This window comes from Eubalaena glacialis, chromosome X, assembly GCF_028564815.1.
Source record: "Eubalaena glacialis isolate mEubGla1 chromosome X, mEubGla1.1.hap2.+ XY, whole genome shotgun sequence".
Classification (NCBI taxonomy): Eukaryota; Metazoa; Chordata; class Mammalia; order Artiodactyla; family Balaenidae; genus Eubalaena; species Eubalaena glacialis.
Window position 1 is genome coordinate 122,680,615 of NC_083736.1, and position 19,166 is coordinate 122,699,780.

The 19,166-nt window shown below is 49.6% G+C and overlaps 1 protein-coding gene and 1 pseudogene across 2 annotated transcripts; one reads left to right on the forward strand and one right to left on the reverse strand.

Moving 5' to 3' along the window:
• The first annotated feature begins 1,436 nt into the window (after window positions 1-1,436).
• LOC133081548 (small integral membrane protein 10-like protein 2A) lies at window positions 1,437-19,046 on the forward strand. Of its 2 annotated transcripts, XM_061177697.1 has the most exons (3): window positions 1,437-2,127; window positions 3,698-3,998; window positions 18,970-19,046. In XM_061177697.1, exon 1 carries the CDS (start codon window positions 1,561-1,563, stop codon window positions 1,795-1,797), a length of 237 nt encoding a protein of 78 aa, XP_061033680.1. In that variant the 5' UTR covers window positions 1,437-1,560; the 3' UTR covers window positions 1,798-2,127; window positions 3,698-3,998; window positions 18,970-19,046. The 2 variants fall into 2 exon arrangements, with proteins under 2 accessions (XP_061033680.1, XP_061033679.1); XM_061177696.1 differs by lacking the exon at window positions 18,970-19,046 and having other exon boundaries at window positions 3,698-5,177.
• Window positions 18,831-19,166, reverse strand: part of LOC133081908 (myosin regulatory light polypeptide 9-like) — a 40,617-nt pseudogene continuing 40,281 nt past the window's right edge.

Consider the following 19,166-nt stretch of genomic DNA (forward strand, 5'->3'; position numbering starts at 1 on the left):
GGGTGAAAGGCACAATGTCTTTTTTGTTCTATTTGTGCAACTTCCTGTGAGTCTATAATTATTTCAAAATAAAATGTTAAAAATAAATGAGATGAGGCCAAGGAGAGGTTTCAGAAATGATTGGAGGGAACAGGTTCTGCAAATGAATGACGCTGGATCCAGTCTGGAACAAAGGGTTTCTATAAAGCTTAAGTCTATATTCCTGTGCCCCTTCTTTTTCAAATAATTTTTATTGCATTATACAAGTAATACTTACAGATATACATATTGATATACATACATATACATGGAGAATAAAAAGTATGTCCTCCTTCCTACTGCCTTAACCAGAGTAAACAATGTTCTGTAATTTGATATATATCTGCCCTGGTGTTTTTTATGCATTCATATCCATGCGTGGTTATATTGTTGATAAAATCATGATGCAATCCAATAACCTAGTGCCTCTCAAACTTACTTTTCTTCCTTGATCATGCAGGTAGGACAATTGCTCAGTGTATATGAATCTGCTAGGTTCCTTCAACACTTATACAGAGGCTACAGAGATATTCAGTGTGATGGTGAACAGGCATTTTGAGAGGGACTATTAAGGTATTAACTTAGGCCAGCCCTCCTTGTGAAAATTGGGATGAGGTCTTCGTGAATCAGCTTCTTGCAGACAGCTTCTTAAAAGTCCTGACTATAATGAAGCATGCGCATTTCAATAGTCTTGAAAACGTGACGGAGTTTGGATTGGATGTGGTTTAGAAAAAGATTAGATGAAACCACGAAAAGGCTTTAAAGCCCAACAGCAAGAAAAAGGCAATGAGTGAGAGCAGATGAATACCCGAGAGGACCTTGTGCGGTATCCAGGGCAAAGATAGACTAAGAGGAGTGCTTAGAAATCACTACGGAGTGAAAGGTAAGGAAAATGAGGCAATGGAGCAATTCACGAATAAAGAAATACACATGACCAGCCAATATACCCGAAAGGAAAAAATGCGCGTGTGGGTTTGGTGAAACTCCATAGTGCAGAGTTACCATAAAAATGTGAATTAAAGAAAAGTACAGTGGGTTGGCTGGCCCGGTTTTCTGTGGAGACAGTGAGGGAAAGGAGATGGTGTAAATGGGGCAGAGGGTTCAGGGTGGGCCTTCTGTGCAGAATCAGCCCAGCGGTCCAGACCCTCACGGCCTCTACCCCCCTGCTCTAGCGCATTCTGCAAAAGGATCCCAGGGCAGCAGCGCCTTACAACGCGCTCAGGCCCTTGGGCTCTCTTCTTGGGAGTCGGGGAGGAGGCGGGGCTTGCCGGCGGGGCGGGTCCCGTGGGTGGGGCTGAGTCCGCGGCGGCCAGTCTGTAGCCCCCGAAGGGGGCGTGGCCACGCTAGGGGCGGGGTTAGGCTGGCGGCCGCCACTCAGGGAGCAGGCGAGGGGGTGGAGCTGGCTGTGGCTGTGGCTGTGGCTGCGGCTGCCTCAGGAGACGGCGGAGCGGGCGGGGTGGGCTGTCGGCTCCAGGCCTCGCGTCCACCTGCCCACCCGCTCCCACTGCGGTCGGTCGGCGGGGTGTGCGCCGGGCCGGGCCCATGGCGGCGTCGGCGGCCCTGTCTGCGGCGGCGGCGGCGGCTGCCCTGTCGGGCCTGGCGGTGCGGCTGTCTCGCTCGGCCGCGGCCCGCGGCTCCTACGGCGCCTTCTGCAAGGGGCTCACGCGCACGCTGATCACCTTCTTCGACCTGGCCTGGCGGCTGCGCGTGAACTTCCCCTACTTCTACATCGTGGCCTCGGTGATGCTCAACGTCCGCCTGCAGGTGCGGATCGAGTGAGCGCCCGCGACCACCGCGCGGCCGCGACGGCAGGGGCGCCGCGGGGCCCGGGGCCGCCGGGACGCGGCGGGGGAAGGAGGAGGGGCGGCCCGGGCCCCCGGACCCTAGACCTCGGCGGAGGTCACGGCCACCGAGCCCCAAGCCCCGGCTCTGGCCACCCACGTCGCGGCCGGTGACGAAGTGCACAGAGACTCGCGAAACGGGCCCTTTCCATCGAACTCGAGAAAATTACTTGAGTGCGGCCGACCTGTTGCCTCACCTTGGCCGAAGCGGGGGCAGAAGGAAGAAATTCTGCAGCAGGAACGTGAATGACTGGCCCTGACCAAAGAGGTAGGAGGCCAGAGGTTGGACTTCGGGCTGGAGGGAGGCGGTTGCCATGACATCTAGATGTCCAGGCCCCTCGGTGGTTTGGCGGAGACGTGGAAGGGGCCCGAGGAAGCCAGCCCGGAAAGCTGCCGAGCCGCGAGCAGGCAAGGCAGGGCGGGCGCAGGCCCTCCGGACTCCCTTGTCATATTTCCAAGATGGGGGTGAGAGGCGGCGGCCTCGGCATCTTGGAGGGTCAGCCCATCACCTCCCGCCCACGGCCCCAGTGGTGTCACCTGAACACGGGGGAGTGGAGGGAAATGGGCTCGGGGAGGCCCAGGGAAGGCCCTAGAGGAGAAAAGATGCTGCTACCCTTGTCCTCTACCCGCTGGGAGGCAGCCTGGAAGGGTGGTTGTGTTCTTGGCCAAACCCCAGGTCTGTCTCTTTGTCAGCCCTTTGCAAACCGGCCTCCTGCCTAGTCTCTGGGGCCAGGGGACTGCTCTCTGCCTGCTCCTGCTGTCCCTGTTGCTCCCCTCTCCGCTCTCCTAGGGCACCCTCCAAAGCTCCGCATCTGGGGACGGGGAAGAGCAGGACAGATGCATTCCTCCCCGGCCCTCCCCCCATCTCAGCCACGCTCCCTCCAGCTCGTCCCAGTGCCCTCCCGGCGCCACAGCCCTGGACGGCCTCCAGCAGCCCCCGTATCCCAGAGGATTTGGGAAAGTGGGGATCTCCTTGAGCGGAGGGCAGCTCTCAGGCTGGGGTGGAGAGCAGATGCAGAAGGGGCTTGTAGAGGAGGTGACGCCTGGGGAGGCAGGGGCCTCTCTGGGTGGGGAGGCAGCTCGCAAGTCCCCATCTCTTTCTTTGTCTCAGGAACTGGTGTTATAGGAAGTGACCTGCCCCTTCTCTGGTCTTGTCAAGAGAGTCCCTAACCCTAACCCTGACCCTAGAGCTGCCTGGGGAGCAGCCTAGAGAAGGGCCTGACCCACGAGGAGAGGAAGGGACCAGGCAGAGACCCCGAGGGGTGGGGTGACCCAGTGGTCCGGTTCTGGCGTGGGGAAGGAAGGACAGACCTAGCGACACTCTGGGGGAGCTCTGGCCTCCCCACGTACTGGGGCTCTGGGAGGGGAGAGATTTGCCCTTATCACACAGGTAGGAAGTGGTGGAGCCGAATCTGCCTCTCGGCCTGCACTCTCCCACCTTCTTCTGGAAGACCTAGCACAGTGGGGTGGGGGAAGGGAGCAGAGGCTCCCAGGGGACCTAGAGTCAGAGGGGCCCATGGTAGGGAAAGTGGAGTGTATGGGAAGTCACAGGGAAGACCGGGGGACAGTCTGAGCTGAGATGGGCGCGGGAGAGATGAGTCCCAGCACCCCCGGGCAGCAAGGTCCTCACCCACAGCCGGACCTCCCCACCCTGCCGCAAATCCCACCCAAGGCTGGACCAAGGGCTCCTCAGTGTTGAGTGGCGCAACCCTCTCAGTTTGGGTGGCGGGGTCGGGAGGGTGGGTGGCTCCTGGGGACCGTGTCACCAGGAGGGGAAGGGACAGTGGTGGGTGGGATGGGGCTGAGCCCCACGCCTGACCCCATGTCTCTGTCCCCAGGCTGGCCCCTGGGCCCAGCATCGCACGGGAGAGTCTCCTCTGGATGGGCCTGCATTGGTCCTGGAGGCCTTGGCTGCGCTGCTGACTGCCGCACCAGGAGCGGTGCAGAGGGGAGGCGGGAGAGACCCTGGCCCTCGCCCCGCACCGGTCCCACGTCTGCTCGGGCGGTGGCTGCTCATGGTCGGTGCACTCAGAGTTCCTGGGGCTGAGGACCCCAGCAGCCTGCTTGCCCCCAGGACAGAGCGGCCGAGCCTCACACCATGTGCCCTCCTCAGCTGCCCAGCTGGAGCCCGGGTCCCAGGTGAGGATCTCTGCCTGCCTCACCCCGCGGCCGGAGGCTGCGCCGAGGCCACCACGCGCCGCCCACAGATGCCCACCGACGGGGCCTGATGGCTTCCTTCCTTGTGCCAAGTCACCCGGGAGCCCTGGTCCTGGTGGCCCCTCCTCCACCCCAACTGTGTCCACTTCTGGGAGCCTGCCAGCCTGCGGACTGCATCCACGTAGCTCTGGGTACAGCCTCGAGAGACTGTGACACGGGGCTGCACGGGAGGAGAGGAGCAGCGGACGAGGGGCCTCCTTGGGGCTGATTCGCAGATGTGCCCCTTTCAAGCCCAGCTCTCACCCTCCGGGTGGCTCGATCCCCAGCTGCAGCCTCTTGCTGGGCCGGCCTGAGAGGGCCTGAGAATGGCACAGGGGAGGCTCTGCGCTGACCGCGTGGGTGCCCGCGTGTGAGTGCGCCTGTATGAGTGTGTGCGGGTGTGAGCGTGTGTGTGGGTGCTCGTGCACACACACGAGTGGCTGTGCGTTGCAGCGGGCGCAGAACTGTTGAGCAGAGTGAGGTGTGCTGGGTGCCCCGTCCTCCCTGGGCTCGGGGCTCAGCCGGAGCTGCCTGGGGCTGCTTCCCAACAGGGAGAAAGCGTGCTGGAGGCCCAGGGGCCCAGGCTCACAGACCCCCTCCCACCCGCAGAGAACCCCCCATCGTGGGAGGGGCCCGGCGGTGGCCCTGGCTGGGGCTGTCTGCGCTCTGAGGGACTGGCCGAGGGAGGGGCTGGGGACGCGTCCTTAGCATGCGCTCCTGCCGCCGCTGTTCTTACGGTTCTGGCCTTGAGTACTTAGCTGCCTCTGCTTTCCCACCTCTTCCTCGTCTCCCCCACTGGGCCCTTGCTGCTTGACGGGCTCTCAGAGCACTTTATTTATTTGCCGTCTGTTTCTCAGGCAGTGGAGCTTCTACAAAATCAGACACCGACTTGAATAAGACAACTTCCACTTTTCTGGGTGTGATGTACTCTGCACCGGGCAGCAGCGTCTGGTCAGAGAAATGTTCTTGTTTCGGTTGTTGTCAAATCTTGTTGTCTGTCTCAGTTAAGAAGAAAGTCCTTTGAGTTCAATCACATAAAAACTGGAGGCCTCCTGTTTCTGCCGCCTTGGAGGAGAGAGGGGCTGGCGGCGAGCTCACCCAACTCTGGTGGCCGGGAGCTGGGGGAGGGGAGCACCCCGAGGGCTCTAAGGGGGCGGGGCTGAGGGCGGGGCTGGTGCTGGATCAGAAGATGCAGCGAGACCCGACCTGACCCGGACCACTGCTCCCGTGAGGGGAAGGCAGCAGCACAGGCCTGGCCCAAGAGGTGGCACTTTGTCCCATTCACAAACTTCATTTGAATAAACTAACACCTAAGCCTTTTCTTCATCTTGGAGGCTGGTGTTAGAAGGCGCGTAATTCAGCTGAACCCCGGGGGTGGGCTGGGGTAGGTGAGGTGGCATGGACCGTCTGCAGATCATTTTGTGTCCCCGAAGGCCCTTCCGCAGCAGCAGGTGGCAGGGTCTCCATCACCTCCCAGCTGGCCAGGTGGTGCCTGAGTTTTGGAGAAGGTCAACCCCCGGGACTGGAAACCTGCCTCCCTTACCCCCACCTTAGACGCAAGCTGTCCCGGCAGAGGAGCCGGGGCGGGGGCTCCGAGGCTGCTGCAGGGGGAGGGTGGGCCGAGGACAGAGGGCTGGGGGAGGGCAGCACCCGCCTCGGAGGAAGGAAGGCCCATAGGACCCAGGAGAGGGGTGTCCTGAGGACTCGGGGTGTGGTCACGCGAGGAGCGCAGCCTGGGGTAAGACACCTGTCGCCAAGAGCTCCGCAGGGGTCAAGGCACCTTGACAAGAGGGCCCATCCAACATCCGCCACCCTAGGAGGGAGGGGTAGACCCCAGTCCCAGCCAGAGCCCCGGGCTTCCCACCCCTTGGTCCAGATGGTCCTGTTCAGTCCCTGATGGCTCTGCACCCACTTCAGGGACCAGGTAGCCTGACACAGCCCAATGGGAGAGAGGATCCAGCACCCAGGGGCCAAGGGACCGTGATGAGGGAGGACCGTATTTCCCCGCGAGGGAGGAAGGCAGGCTGGCACATCACACTCTGGTTAAGAGGGGCACCTAGGAGACCAGAGACCTGCGCGCTGAGCCCAGCTCTTCCCCTGACCACGGCGGAGCCCCAGGCCAGCCACGGGCACTCGTGCATTTTCAGGAAGGAGCCTTCAGGGTGCTGTGGGCCTTCAGTGTGAGGATGTCTCTTCAACAAATGTCCTCAGGTCTCAGCCAGAGCAGCCCTGTCAGCATGAGGATAGGAAACGAACTGACAGGTGATGAGAGCCTGCCGAGCTCCAGGCACCATGCCTTAGCCTCATTATCCCCGTGGCCACCTTCTGGAGGAGGTCACCACTAGGATGTCACTGAGGTTGAACCTCGAGCTGGCCCCAGGCAGTTGGAGGCTCCTCACCCTTCCCCGTCCTTGGGATGCACGTTCTGCCCACTGTTCCCACAGCCAGAGCCCTTTTGAGGACGTGGCCTTGAGAGAGTAAGGCGTCTCTGGGACCATCTGGACTGAATATGTGACTGAATTCCATTAAGACCTCTGTACAAACTTTTAAGATTCTGGCAGGTGGGTGGGGAGATCTGCTTGTCTTGTGCAGACAAGACAAGCCTCATCTGTAAGTTCATTTGCTTATTAACCTTGCCCCCTTCCCCATCTGGAGTGGTCTGCTTCTTTCTAGGTCTCTCCTTGCCTTCTGTGTACAGGACCAGTTTGCAAACCAGCACCATGGTTATCCCCATTTTTCAGAGAAACTGAGTCTTGGAGCCCAGTCTGAACTAGAAACCCAAGCAGAAGCTCCTTTCCTGAGGCCCCAGGGCCTCTCGGAGGGGCAGGGAATTAGCCTGGAGGGGTGGTGCAAGGACACAGCCTGAAGGCGACCCTGATCTTCCTGGGTAGGGGCCAGGGGACAGATAAGAAACCCAGGGCTTGGGGGCGGAGCCGGGAGCCTTATCAGCGTGGAGCTCCGCATTGGAGCAGCTGGGGCCACGCTGAGGTGGGCCCACCTGTCTTCTCGCGAACCTCCCACCTCTGGAGACTGACTGGGATCCAAGCAGCTGAGTCAGGGGAGGGCGAAAGAGCAGCCAAGAGGGCAGTTCCAGGAGGGCTGGTCAGAACACAGTACAGTCAGAACCTGAGAGATAGACACGGCGTACAGATAGAAACGGCGTACAGATAGAAATGGCATCCCATCCCACCCTGAGGGAAACTGCCGAGTTTCGGATGAATTTTCACTTTGTGTGCATGTCCTTTATATATGTAAAATTAGGAACATATGACTTTTTTCACTTTATGACAGAAATCCTTCCTGCTCATCTTCCTGTGTGATTAAGTATGCTTCTGCTTCCAAAGCCACAGAGTATCTCTGGTATGAAGGTTTCATCATGTATTTCGCACTGCCTCTTGGTTGTTTTCCTTTGTTGTTGTTTGTTTGGGGGGTTGAGTTTGAGGTTGTTGTTGAGTTTGGTTTGCTTTTGTGGTTTTTATTGGTTTTTACTGATGACGCGGTGACAACTGTCCTTGTGGATAAATGCTGTGGTGCAGTCATGGTCAATCTCTTACCATACACTCCTGCAAGTGGGCCAGAGGGTACGCATGCCTCAGGGGTTTGACACCCTCCAGAGCAGCGGTGCCAAGTCACTCTGCTCATGCCACTCAGGAGTGAGACTGTTTTGAGACAAGGGTGGCAATTGTGGGTCACAACACGTTTCAAAATCTGTTCCTGCCTTTCCTGCCTCAAGCTGGGTGCATTTCTCTCTCCTCAAGATCAGTGTGATCTTTCATTTAACTCATCATTTCCCTAAAACTCTTCCTTTCCCATCATCCCCAATTCGCGGCTAGAATTAAATCCACTCTCCAATTGTCCTGGGATAAAGTCATGGATCCTTTCTTTCTCCTCCTCACCTTTACCCGTACCGAAGTCTCAAGACAGGTTTTAAATCTCTCAATTGGATAAGCCAAATTGTTTATTTTGATATTTTATTTTGCATGCCTTTCAATACATATCAAGATTAAATTTTTTTCATATGTCCCTTGGCCATTTGTAGTTTTCTTTTAAATTGTAGGGAGTAATTTTTTTATTGAGATATAATTGACATATAAATTGTCTACCTTTAAGGTGTACACGTGTTGGTTTGGTACATTTATATATTGCAATTTGATTACCACTGTAGTGTTAGCTAACACCTCCATCACATCACATAATTATCATTTCTTTTTTGTAGTATGAATAATTAAGATCTAGTCTCTTAGCAACTTTGAAGTTTATAATACAATATTGTTGACTATAATCACTATGCTGTGCATTAGATCTCCAGAACTTATTCATCTACTTGTTGCAAGTTTGTATCCTTAAATAACTGATCCCTGATTTTCCCGCCTCCCAGCCCCTGCTAACCATCGTTCTACTCTCTGTTTGGCTTTTTTGGATTCTACATAATGTAATATCATATAGTATTTGTCTTTCTCTGTTGTTCTTGTCTCACTTAGCCTAATGCCCTCAAGGTCCATCCATGTTGTCACAAATGGAAGGATTTCCTTCTTTTTCCACTACTGAGTAATATTCCTTTGTGTGTGTGTGTGTGTGTGTGTGTGTGTGTGTGTGTATCTCACATCTTCTTTATCCATTCATCCATTGATGGATAATTAACCTTTTTTTTTTTAATGGCCACACCACGTGGCTTGTGGGATCTCACTTCCCCAACCAGGGATTGAACCCGGGCCATGGTAGTGAAAGCCCAGAATGCTAACCATTAGGCCACCAGCGAACTCCCCACTGATGGATACTTAGATTGTTTCCATATCTTGGCTATTGTGTATAATGCTGCAATAAACATGGGAGTGCAGATATCTTTTTGATATCCTGTTTTCATTTCCTTTAAATAGATACCCAGAAGTGGAATTGCTGGACCATATGGCAGTTCTGTTTTTAAAACGTAGAACCTAGGGACATGGGAGTTGTCCTGGTGCTGAGGCCAGCCTGCCTGTGGTTCAGGGTGAAGTCGGGTGCTCACTTCCCTCTCCTGCCAGGGCACAGGCAAGTACTCAACAAACAATAGAATTAATGCAATCAGCACGGATGCCACCTTCCCCAGCAAACTTTCTCAGTTTAATGGATTCCCACCAACAAAATGACGCTTTCTCAGTGTCCCCCAAGTCATCCCTTCAGTGCCAGACTCTGGGGCAGGTTTTTAGGGCACAAAGGTGAGCAAGTTCAACGTGGCCCCTGCCCTCCGACCGGGGACAGATCCATGGTTCTTCCACTTGGCTTCAAATACACGGGCGTTTGTGAAAAAAAATCAAATTCACCCTTAGCTCAGGGTGATGCACCGTAGGGGAAATCTGGAAAGGCGTCTGCTGCAGGAGCAGCTGGGCAAATGCAGGGCCGGGAAGCGCCCCCGTGGGCCTTCTCTGCCCCCGTCTTCCCCACTTGGGACCAATGCACACAAGACGGAGCCGCCTCTGCCGCCCAGACCAGGGGTGAGGGAGCCCCTCTGGCGAGGGTGCTGTGGGGGGACAAGGGGACTGGGAGGGTACCTGGTGGGAGCCCTGGCTGCCTGGGGCACTCCCCCTCTGCGCGGGGTCCCCCTCCTCCGGAAGACGGGCACCGCCCTGGTCAGAGGCCTGGGCGTGGTCACCGCAGCCTGGGCACGCGCCACACGAGATGATGCACGAGGTCTGCTTCTGTCGAAGCCGCTGCCTCACAGATGCCCTCTGGTCAAAGTGACTTCTCAGGGCCTGAGCCTCCTGCTGTCGGTTCTCAGCCTCAGTGCCCCCAGGGAACCCTGCTGCCACCCTAGGAGGTGACACGGGCCCCATGCTCCAGTCCCTGGGTGCGCAATGTGCAGGGCCCACCTCCGTGGCCGTCCAGCCAATGAGGGTGCAGCGGGTGAGCTCCTGTGGCCGCTAAGAGGAGGTGGGCGGGGACATCCTGGCTCCTCCCATCATTGGTGAGGGCGCCAATTTCGTGGCCATAGGGAAATGGGCTGGGGTCTATTCCCTGTGTGTGCTTCAGGGGGATGAGGGGCTCCTCTGTGGGGTCCTTGGGAGGATGGGAGACTGGCGTGGAAGGTGTGGCTTTTTGATCAGAGATACAGCCCTAGAAGAAGCTGGGGGATCTGCACCCTCCTCACTATGATTCTCTTTTTTCTGCTTCATGGATCACATCCTCTGTGAATGGGAAGTAGGGAGACCAGGAAAGGCCTGGTCTAAACCCCCTAGACATATATACCATGACCAAGTGGCATTTATCCCAGGAACGCAAAGTTGGTTTAACATCAGAAAACTAATTAATGTTATACTCCATATTAATAGAACAAAGGGGTAACACATGATCATTGAAATAGGTTTAAAAATGGATTTGATGAAATCCAACACCCATTCATGATTTTTAAAAAAATATTTATTTATTTATTTATTTAGGCTGCGCCGGGTCTTAGTTGCAGCCTGCGAGATCTTCGTTGCAGCATGCAGACTTCTTTGTTGCAGCAGTCATGCAGGATCTAGTTCCCCAACCAGGGCTCGAACCCAGGCCCCCTGCATTGGGAGCACAGAGTCTTACCCACTGGACCACCAGGGAAGTCCCCCCATTCATGATTTTAAAAACTTTTTTTAAATAAATTTTTAACGTTTTTTATTGATTGCTGGGAAGATGTTTTACATATTTATTTATTTATTTGGTTGTGCCGGGTCTCAGTTGCGGCTCGCTGGCTCCTTAGCTGTGGCAGGCGGGCTCCTTAGGTGTGGCATGTGAACTCTTAGCTGCAGCATGCATGTGGGATCTAGTTCCCTGGCCAGGGATCGAACGCAGGCCCCCTGCATTGGGAGCGTGGAGTCTTAACTGCTGTGCCACCAGGGAAGTCCCTGATTTTAAAAACCTTTAACAAATTTGGAATAATAGGAACTCATTCATCCTGGCAAATAGTGTCTACAAAAACCTCAGTGTGCATAATACTTAATGGTGAAAGAATGAGTATTTTCCCTAATATTGGGAACAATGCAGGGTGTTCACTTTTGCCATTTCTATTCAACATTGTACTGGAGGTTCTAGCCAGTGGAGTAAGCCCCCTACCTCACTGAAATAAAGCCATCCTGATTGGAAAGGAAGAAATAAAACTGTATTTATTCACAGGTGATCCTATATGGAGAAAATCCCAAGAAATGCACACACACAAAAAAGCTAGTAGACCCACAGACAAATTTAGCAAGGCCATGGGACACAATATCAACATCAAAATATCAATTGTATTTGTATATACTAGCAACAAAAGCTCCAAAAATGAAATTAAGAAAACAATTTGATTCACAATAGCCTTAAAAAAAGAATAAAACACTTAGGGACAAGTCTGATAAAATATGTACAAAACCTGCATACTAAAAGTTACTACAAATTATAAAACATTGCTGAGAAAATTTAAAGAAGCTCTTAATAAATAGAGATAATTCATAGATTGGGAGACTCAATATTGTCAATATGTCAACCTTCCCTAGATTTATCTGTAGATTGAACACAATATCTATCAAAATCTCAGCTGACTTTCCTGTAGAAATTGACAAGCAGATCTTAAAATGTATGTGGAATATACATTTATATTACCTTAAACAGCCAAAACATTTTGAAAAAGGAAAACAGTTGAAGGACTTACCATACCTATTTCAAAACTTATAAAGCCACAGTAATTAAGACAGTGTGGTACTGGTGGAAAGATAAGTGTGTAGATCAGTGGAACAGATTGGAACATAAATCCTTAAATTTATGATCAATTGGATCTTTTATTGTGGCAAAATACATATAACAAATGTTGTCATTTTAACCATTTTAAAGTACAGAATTCAGTGGCATGAAGTACATTCACAATGTTGTGTAACCATCACCGTTATCTAGTTCTAGAACATTTTCATCACCCCAAATGAGAACACCATGCCCATTAAGTGGTCAGTCTCCATTCCCTCCCTACCCCAGCCCTCGGCAAACACAAATATGCTTTCTGTCTCTATGTATATGCTTTTCACGGATATTTCAAAAAAATGGAATCATACGATATGTGACCTCTTATATCTGGCTTCTTTAACTTAGGATAATATTTTGGCAGTTCATTCACATTATTGTATTATCAGTACCTTTTTCCTTTTTATGGCTGAATAATATTCCATTTTATGGATATATGACATTTTATCCATTCATATGTTGATGGACATTTGTGTTGCTTCCACCTTTTGGCCATTGTGAATAGTCCTACTATGGACATTCAAGTACAAGTTTGTTTGAACACCTGATTTCAATTTTTGGGGTCCACATCTAGGAGTGGAATTGCTGGATCACTTGGTAGTTCTATGTTTAACTTATTGAGAAACAACCAAACTGTTTTACATAGAGGCTGCACCATTTACAGTCTCACTCAGTAATGTATGATGGTTCCACATGCTATCTAACAGTTGTTATTTTTCTTTTTTTAATTTATGGCTATCCTAGTATGTGTGAAGTAGTATCTCATTGTAATTCTCATTTGCATTTCCCTAGGGCTAATGATGTGGAGCATCTGTTCATTTGCTTGGTGGCCATTTATATGTCTTCTTTGCAGAAATATTAAGTACTTAGGGATAAATTTGACAAAAGGTCTGCAAGACCTGTACACTGAAAACTACAGAAGAAATTAAATAATACATACATAAATAAATGGAGTGATATACCATGCTCACAGATTTGAAAACTCAGTGTTGCTGGATGTCAGCTCTACCAAACTGATCTATAGATTCAATGCATTCCCAATAAAATCACAGTAGGACTTTTAAAAGAAATTGACAAAGTGATTCCAACATTTCTATAGAAATGCAAAAGGCTAAGGACAGCCAAAAATTTTTGAAAAAGAACAAAGATGCAGGATTTACATTACATTTCAGGACTTAGTATAGAACAACAATAATCCAGGCAGTGTGGTATTGGCATTAAGATAGATTTAGAGATCAATGGAACAGAACAGAGAGTTCAGAATATACTCACAACTATATGGACAATTGACTTTTGACTGAGGTGCCAAGGCAATACAATGGAGAAAAGATAATATTTTCAACAAAGTACTGGAAACATTGGAAAAGCACATCTTTAAAACCAAACTTGACTTAAAAATTTTTTTTTTAATTTATTTATTATTTATTTGGCTGCGCTGGGTCTTAGTTGCAGCACGTGGGATCTTCGCTGCCACGCGCAAAACTTGACTCTTAACTCACATCATATACAAAAATTAACTCGATATCATGACATACATATGAGATAAAACCATAATACATGCCACCTGCGAATTACTGCAGTTCAATATTGCACTGCTGGGTGCCGTTTTCCCGATGCCAATTTTAATAAAAAGTCAGATTCTATCACCCTGGGGATCACAGCGGAATGGCTAAAGCAGAGGCTCTACAACCTCACATTGACACCCACTCCCTCCACTCCCTTCCTGTGCCCCAAAACCTCTCTTCTCTTCCCCTTATCAAAACTGGCTGTGCACGGGTGTTGTCCCTGTGTCTGAAGGCCTTGGCAACACAACACCCTCCAGCGGTTTCTGATGTAGTTCACGGAATCCACCAGGAGATGGCGCTGTTCCATTAGCGCCGGCCAGCCTCGGGCTGGAGCGTGGAGCTTTCACCCAGCTTTGGCAGAATTCGCTTTCTGTAAATGAACAAACCATGAGGACGAGATATATAGGTTTTCGAGTCATACGAGATGCAAGATCTTGGGCAAATAAGAACCTATGCACTGATTACGTGCTTCCGATTTCCATGCACGCTACAACAAGACTTGCAGATGCATCCGGCGGGCAGGGCATCCCAGTAAGTCACCAGGGACTTTTCAGTACTGGAGATGGGCCGTCCCATCTTTAACCCAGGCGCACGGCGGTTGGAGCAGGCTTGGGAGGGGAAAACCAGCTGGGCTCGAACCCGGCGTCTTCAGGTTACGAGCAGAGTCACTTTGGCCAGGTCCTTCAGGCTCTCTGCGCTTCGCTTCCTTCATCTGCGAGATGATTAGTAATTCCAGGTTCTCTGAGGAATCGGTGAACTAACGCACATCAGTCAGTGAACACTGAGCACGGTGGCTGACACGTGGGAGCGGTCCGTACACGAGGACTCGCCTTTATTAGTGATCAGCCTGATTCGGAGCTGGTCGGACGAGCTGCTCAGTCTCAGGACGTCAAAAGGCAGCACTGCGTCAGGGTCAAGGGCGCAAACTGTCGTTGGACACAGCAGCTCTACCACTTAATCAGGGCGGCGGGATGGCCCTGGCCTCTGTGAGCCGCAGCGCCGTGACCGGTCCAATTGGCGTGGGCAGCACCCAGCTGGCGGGCTGTCGCGGGGTCCTAGGCGGCCGCGAGCGTGGGGAGGGCCTGGCTCGTGGGAAGGGCTGGGTGGGTGGCGGCTGCCGTGGGAACCCGGCCGCAGGGGCGGCGGCGCCGCGCACCGCCCGGAACCAAAGGTCTCCTTCCGCCCGGTCCGCGCCTCGTTCCCCCAGTTCTCGTCTGCTCGCCCTCAGCTGCACAGAGGGGGTAGCCGAGCTCCAAAGGGAGAAAAAGAAAACAGGAAACACAGGCGATTCTATCCATCAGCATTTCCCCGGATTTGGAAAACACAAAGCCACCCTGTGACTTTGATGGCGGTACTACCGCTGAAATCCGCGGTGAGCCTCCCTGAAGCTCACAGCCTGCCTCTGCTGGCTCCCAGCTTTGCTGGAAACGTCCAGAGGCCTAGTTCGCCGGAACCTTTAACCTCCCGCCGCCTCTTAGGGCTGTCTCTCCTCGCCAGTGCCTCTGGGAGGACAACTGAAGGCTGAGAGCTCCGCTAGATTCCTGCCCTCACTCCGTCCTTCCTGTGACTTCACCGTGTCAGGGAGAAGCCGGCCTTGTAATGCTTTGTGCAGTTCCGTGTCCCTGCTTCCCGAGGTCGCTGCAAACCGGGCCCGCTTATTCCCCACTTGTGCATTCAGTCCAGCCAGTGAGGCTCCGGAGCTTGTTGGTAGTGCGAAGAATTTTGAACCCCAGCATTTCAGAAACCAAAGATAGTCTTAAGGTTCCCTTGTTGTTGCTTTCAACAGAAGGCAACAAACAAACAAATCAACCAAACATATTTAACAAAAAGTCTGGTTTGGTTTCATCGTCATCGCTAATAGTATTGTGACCACCTAGAGGGGTGGGTTAGGGAGGGTGGGAGGGAGACGCAAGAGGGAGGGGATATGGGGACATATGTATACGTACAGCTGATTCACTTTGTTATACAGCAGAAACTAACACACCAGTGTAAAGCAATTATACTCCAATAAAGATGTTAAAAAAATAATAATAATATTTATTGGACCCTGAAGAGGAGCTAGGTTCTGGCCTAGGCACCTCATAGTACTGGATTCTACAACGCTCTTTATAGACAATATAGATGAAACAGAGAAGCTTGTGTCAGATAAACATAAGGCATTCAAGGAACAACCAAGTTTTTTTTTAATCTTGAAAGCTTTTCCCCCCCAATCTTTTAAATCTGGCTTCAAGCAGAGCAATAGAATAAATGCATTAAAATTATGCCAGAAAGATGGTAGCTGGAGGGGAGGAAGTAGGTTAGACAAGGAGAGGCATCTTATAGCCACCTCCTCAACCATTTTCCAGGTCCAAGCTGTCCTCATGTCTTGCCTGGATGATGGCGAGAGCCTCCTCCTACCTGAAAGCCTTTTGCCCCCTCTACACAGCAGCAAGGTTGAGTTTTTTAAAACATGAATCACGTTTCTTCCCTGCCTAAAGCCCTAGGATTCCACACTTAAACTACGCAGCAAACACCATCCTTGTGTTCTCTCGTGCTCCCCCAATGCTCCCGCCACATGTGCCTTGGGAAGAGCTGTCCCTTTTGAACCCCGATCATCTCATGGGACCTCCTTCTTGTCATTCAGACCTCAGCTTAACGTGACATCTCAAAGAGGCCCTTCCTGACTACCCTCTGCTTCGTTTGCTCAGTTCTTTGTCACACAGGACTTACTTGAGATGAGTTATTGATCATCTGGCTCTCACTAGAGAGCGTGAATCCCAGGAGGGCAGTGTCCTTGTCTGTCCTGCCCCCCAGCTGTCCCCAACACTTAAATGGTGCCTGAGAAACACTGGTTTAATGATGATCAAGATAATCCCACCACCTTTTCCCCTTTCCCTAAACATACAGTGATTTTCCACCTGGTTTTGTGACACTTCACGGTGACTTTACGCTTGTAAGTGGAAAAGGGAGCCGGATGTGAACTCTTGTACTTGAGAAACCTTAGATAAGTGCTTTGACTTTTCAAAACTTCAACTTGACTTACACTCTACTTACCCTGTGGGCTGTGAGGATTAGATAATAAATGTGAAAGCTCTTATGAACTGCAAAGCACTGTACTAGGCCACCATAGTCGAACTGCTCCCTCATTTTTTTTTATTGAAGTAGAGTTGATTTCCAATATTGTGTTAGTTTCAAGTGTACAACATAGTGATTCAGGGTGTTTTTTTTTGCAGATTCTTTTCCATTATAGGTTATTACCAGGTATTGAATATTGTTCCCTGTGTTATACAGTAAATCCTTGTGGCTTATCTATTTTATGTATAGTAGTTTGTTAATCCCAAAGTCCTAATTCATTCCGCCCCCCGCTCCTTTCCCCTTTGGTAGCCATAAGTTTGTTTTTTATGTCTGTGGGGAAAGGAAGCCAAGAAAAAAAATTCTTTTAAGTGATAGCAAGTCAACAGAGATCTGCCTACTGCACCCAGCTATAAAGCACAAATATTAAACAATATGTAAATGCATTGATTTTGAGGAGACAAAATTCCAGTATGCTTTTAGGAGAGGAAATAGGTGTTGAACAGTGTTGAAAAACTTCTTTCAATGGATATTTTCCTTTTTAAAATTGTTCTCTCCTGTTTGTCAAATTGCTGGGCCTTGAGAACTTAAAATGAGCTTGTAGCGGCCTTCTTGCCGTGTTTTTCAGTCCTTCCCCTTCCCTAGAGTCTACACTACATGAACTGCCTTCAAACAGACAATAGTATTGCTTATCATCTTTGTCTTCTGTAGTTTTTTTAAACCTGGGATAGAATTTTCTGAAATTCCATTCACATAATCAATGACCCCAATTATTTTAAATTTCGATAGTGACTGCAGAATTATGTTATAATGTAATGGAACTATCTTGATTCTTTTAGGCATTTGCGGGTTTTCATAGAGACAACCTAGTGGTTCCAGCACTGTGAGCTCTGGGGTGAGGTGCCCTAGGTTGGAATTCCAACTCTCATGTTGGGAGGATTCAGTGCAAATCGTGCATGTGCAATGCCTCAGACACAGTAAATGCTCAGTCATAACTGTTCTGTGGAATTTTGCCTCATCTTAGAATCTCAGATCAATAAAATGTTTAATGTTCTCCCAGATACATTCTACATGTGTCATTCAGTAGTTTAAACAACTGATCAGAAGCATAAAAAAACAAACACATAACTAGTTTTTACTGCATAATAATGTTAAAGTGTACTTAAGAGTTTTGAAGGACACTGTCCCGCATATGAGAAAAATCAAGTTTACCATGAAACCTGAATTATATGACATTGCAAACTGAAAAAAGAACTATCCCCAAACCACCACTCACACATTTGTTTAACTTGCCACTATATTCCATTTCAGTCAGAATAATCTTTATTTCAAAATATCATTTTAATTATACAAAACTATAGAAATCTAGCAAAACCAGAGATATGGATATATTTTTCTGGAGGTTCACATGTCAATTTTTATTCACAATCTCTTTTTCAATACAATTTACAACCTCATCCCCATTTCCAGTCTGATTATACAAATGCTAAGTGGCAGAGAGGTCTGGAATAAATATATCCAAAAAACGTGGGGTGGGAGCTGTGAAACTAGTTGCATTCAACAGGTTCTATGAGGGTGGGGTTAAGTGTCTGGGAAATAAAAAAGAGTAAGACACGTAAAATAAGCTACAAGGATATATGTAACAATACAGGGAATATAGCAAATATTTCATAACAGTAAATGGAGTATAGCCTTTAAAACTTGTAAATCACTATATTGTACACCTGTAACATATAATATTGTATATCAACTATACTTCAATTTAAAAAAAGAGTAAGACAAACTACTATATATAAAATAGATAAACAACAGGATCCTATGGTATAGCACAGGGAACTATATTCAATATCTTGTAATAAAGTGTAATGGAAAAGAATATGAAAAAGAATAAATATATGTATATTTATACATATATACATATATGTATAACTGAATCACTTTCCTGTACACCAGAAACTAACACAACATTGTAAATGAACTATACTCTAATAAAAACATTTTTTTAAAAGTAAGATATAGTAAGTAGAAGTTGTTTTTTGTTTTTTGTTTTTTAAAGATTTTTTTGATGTGGACCATTTTTAAAGTCTTTTATGGAATTTGTTACAACATTGCTTCTGTTTTATGTTTTTTTGGTTTCGTGGTCCCAAGGCCTGTAGGATCTTAGCTCCCTAACCAGGGATCAAACATGTACCCCCTGCATTGGAAGGCGAAGTCTGAACCCCTGGACCGCAAGGGAAGTCCCTGGAAGTTTTTTGGTTTTTTGTTTTTTAATTTTTTAAAACCATTTATTTATTTAGGCTGCTCCGGGTCTTCGTTGTGGCATGCAGGATCTTAGTTGCGGCATGCGGGCTTCTTAGTTGCGACATGCGGGATCTAGTTCCCCGACCAGGGATCGAACCCGGGCTCCCTGCTTTGGGAGCATGGAGTCTTACCCACTGGACTACCAGGGAAGTCCCAGTAGTTGGAAGTTTTTAGCTAAAGTTCTTTCAATGTCTTCTTTGCCTTTTGCTCCAAGTTTAAGAATGCACGTGAACTCAGTTAAATGAAAGTTTCCCTTTTTGTCAATTGTCTCTGTACAGCTCATCCACTTCCTCATCTACAAACTGATCTCCCATTGTCGTCAGATCTCTCTTGGATAATCCTCCTGAATGGTGCCTACTGCTTCTTTATCAAAGCAAGCAAGAGCATTTCTGATGACATCTTCTGGATCTGCACCATTTAACTTCTCACCAAACACCGGGAGGAGCGAGGTGAAATTTATGGGCCCTGGGACCTC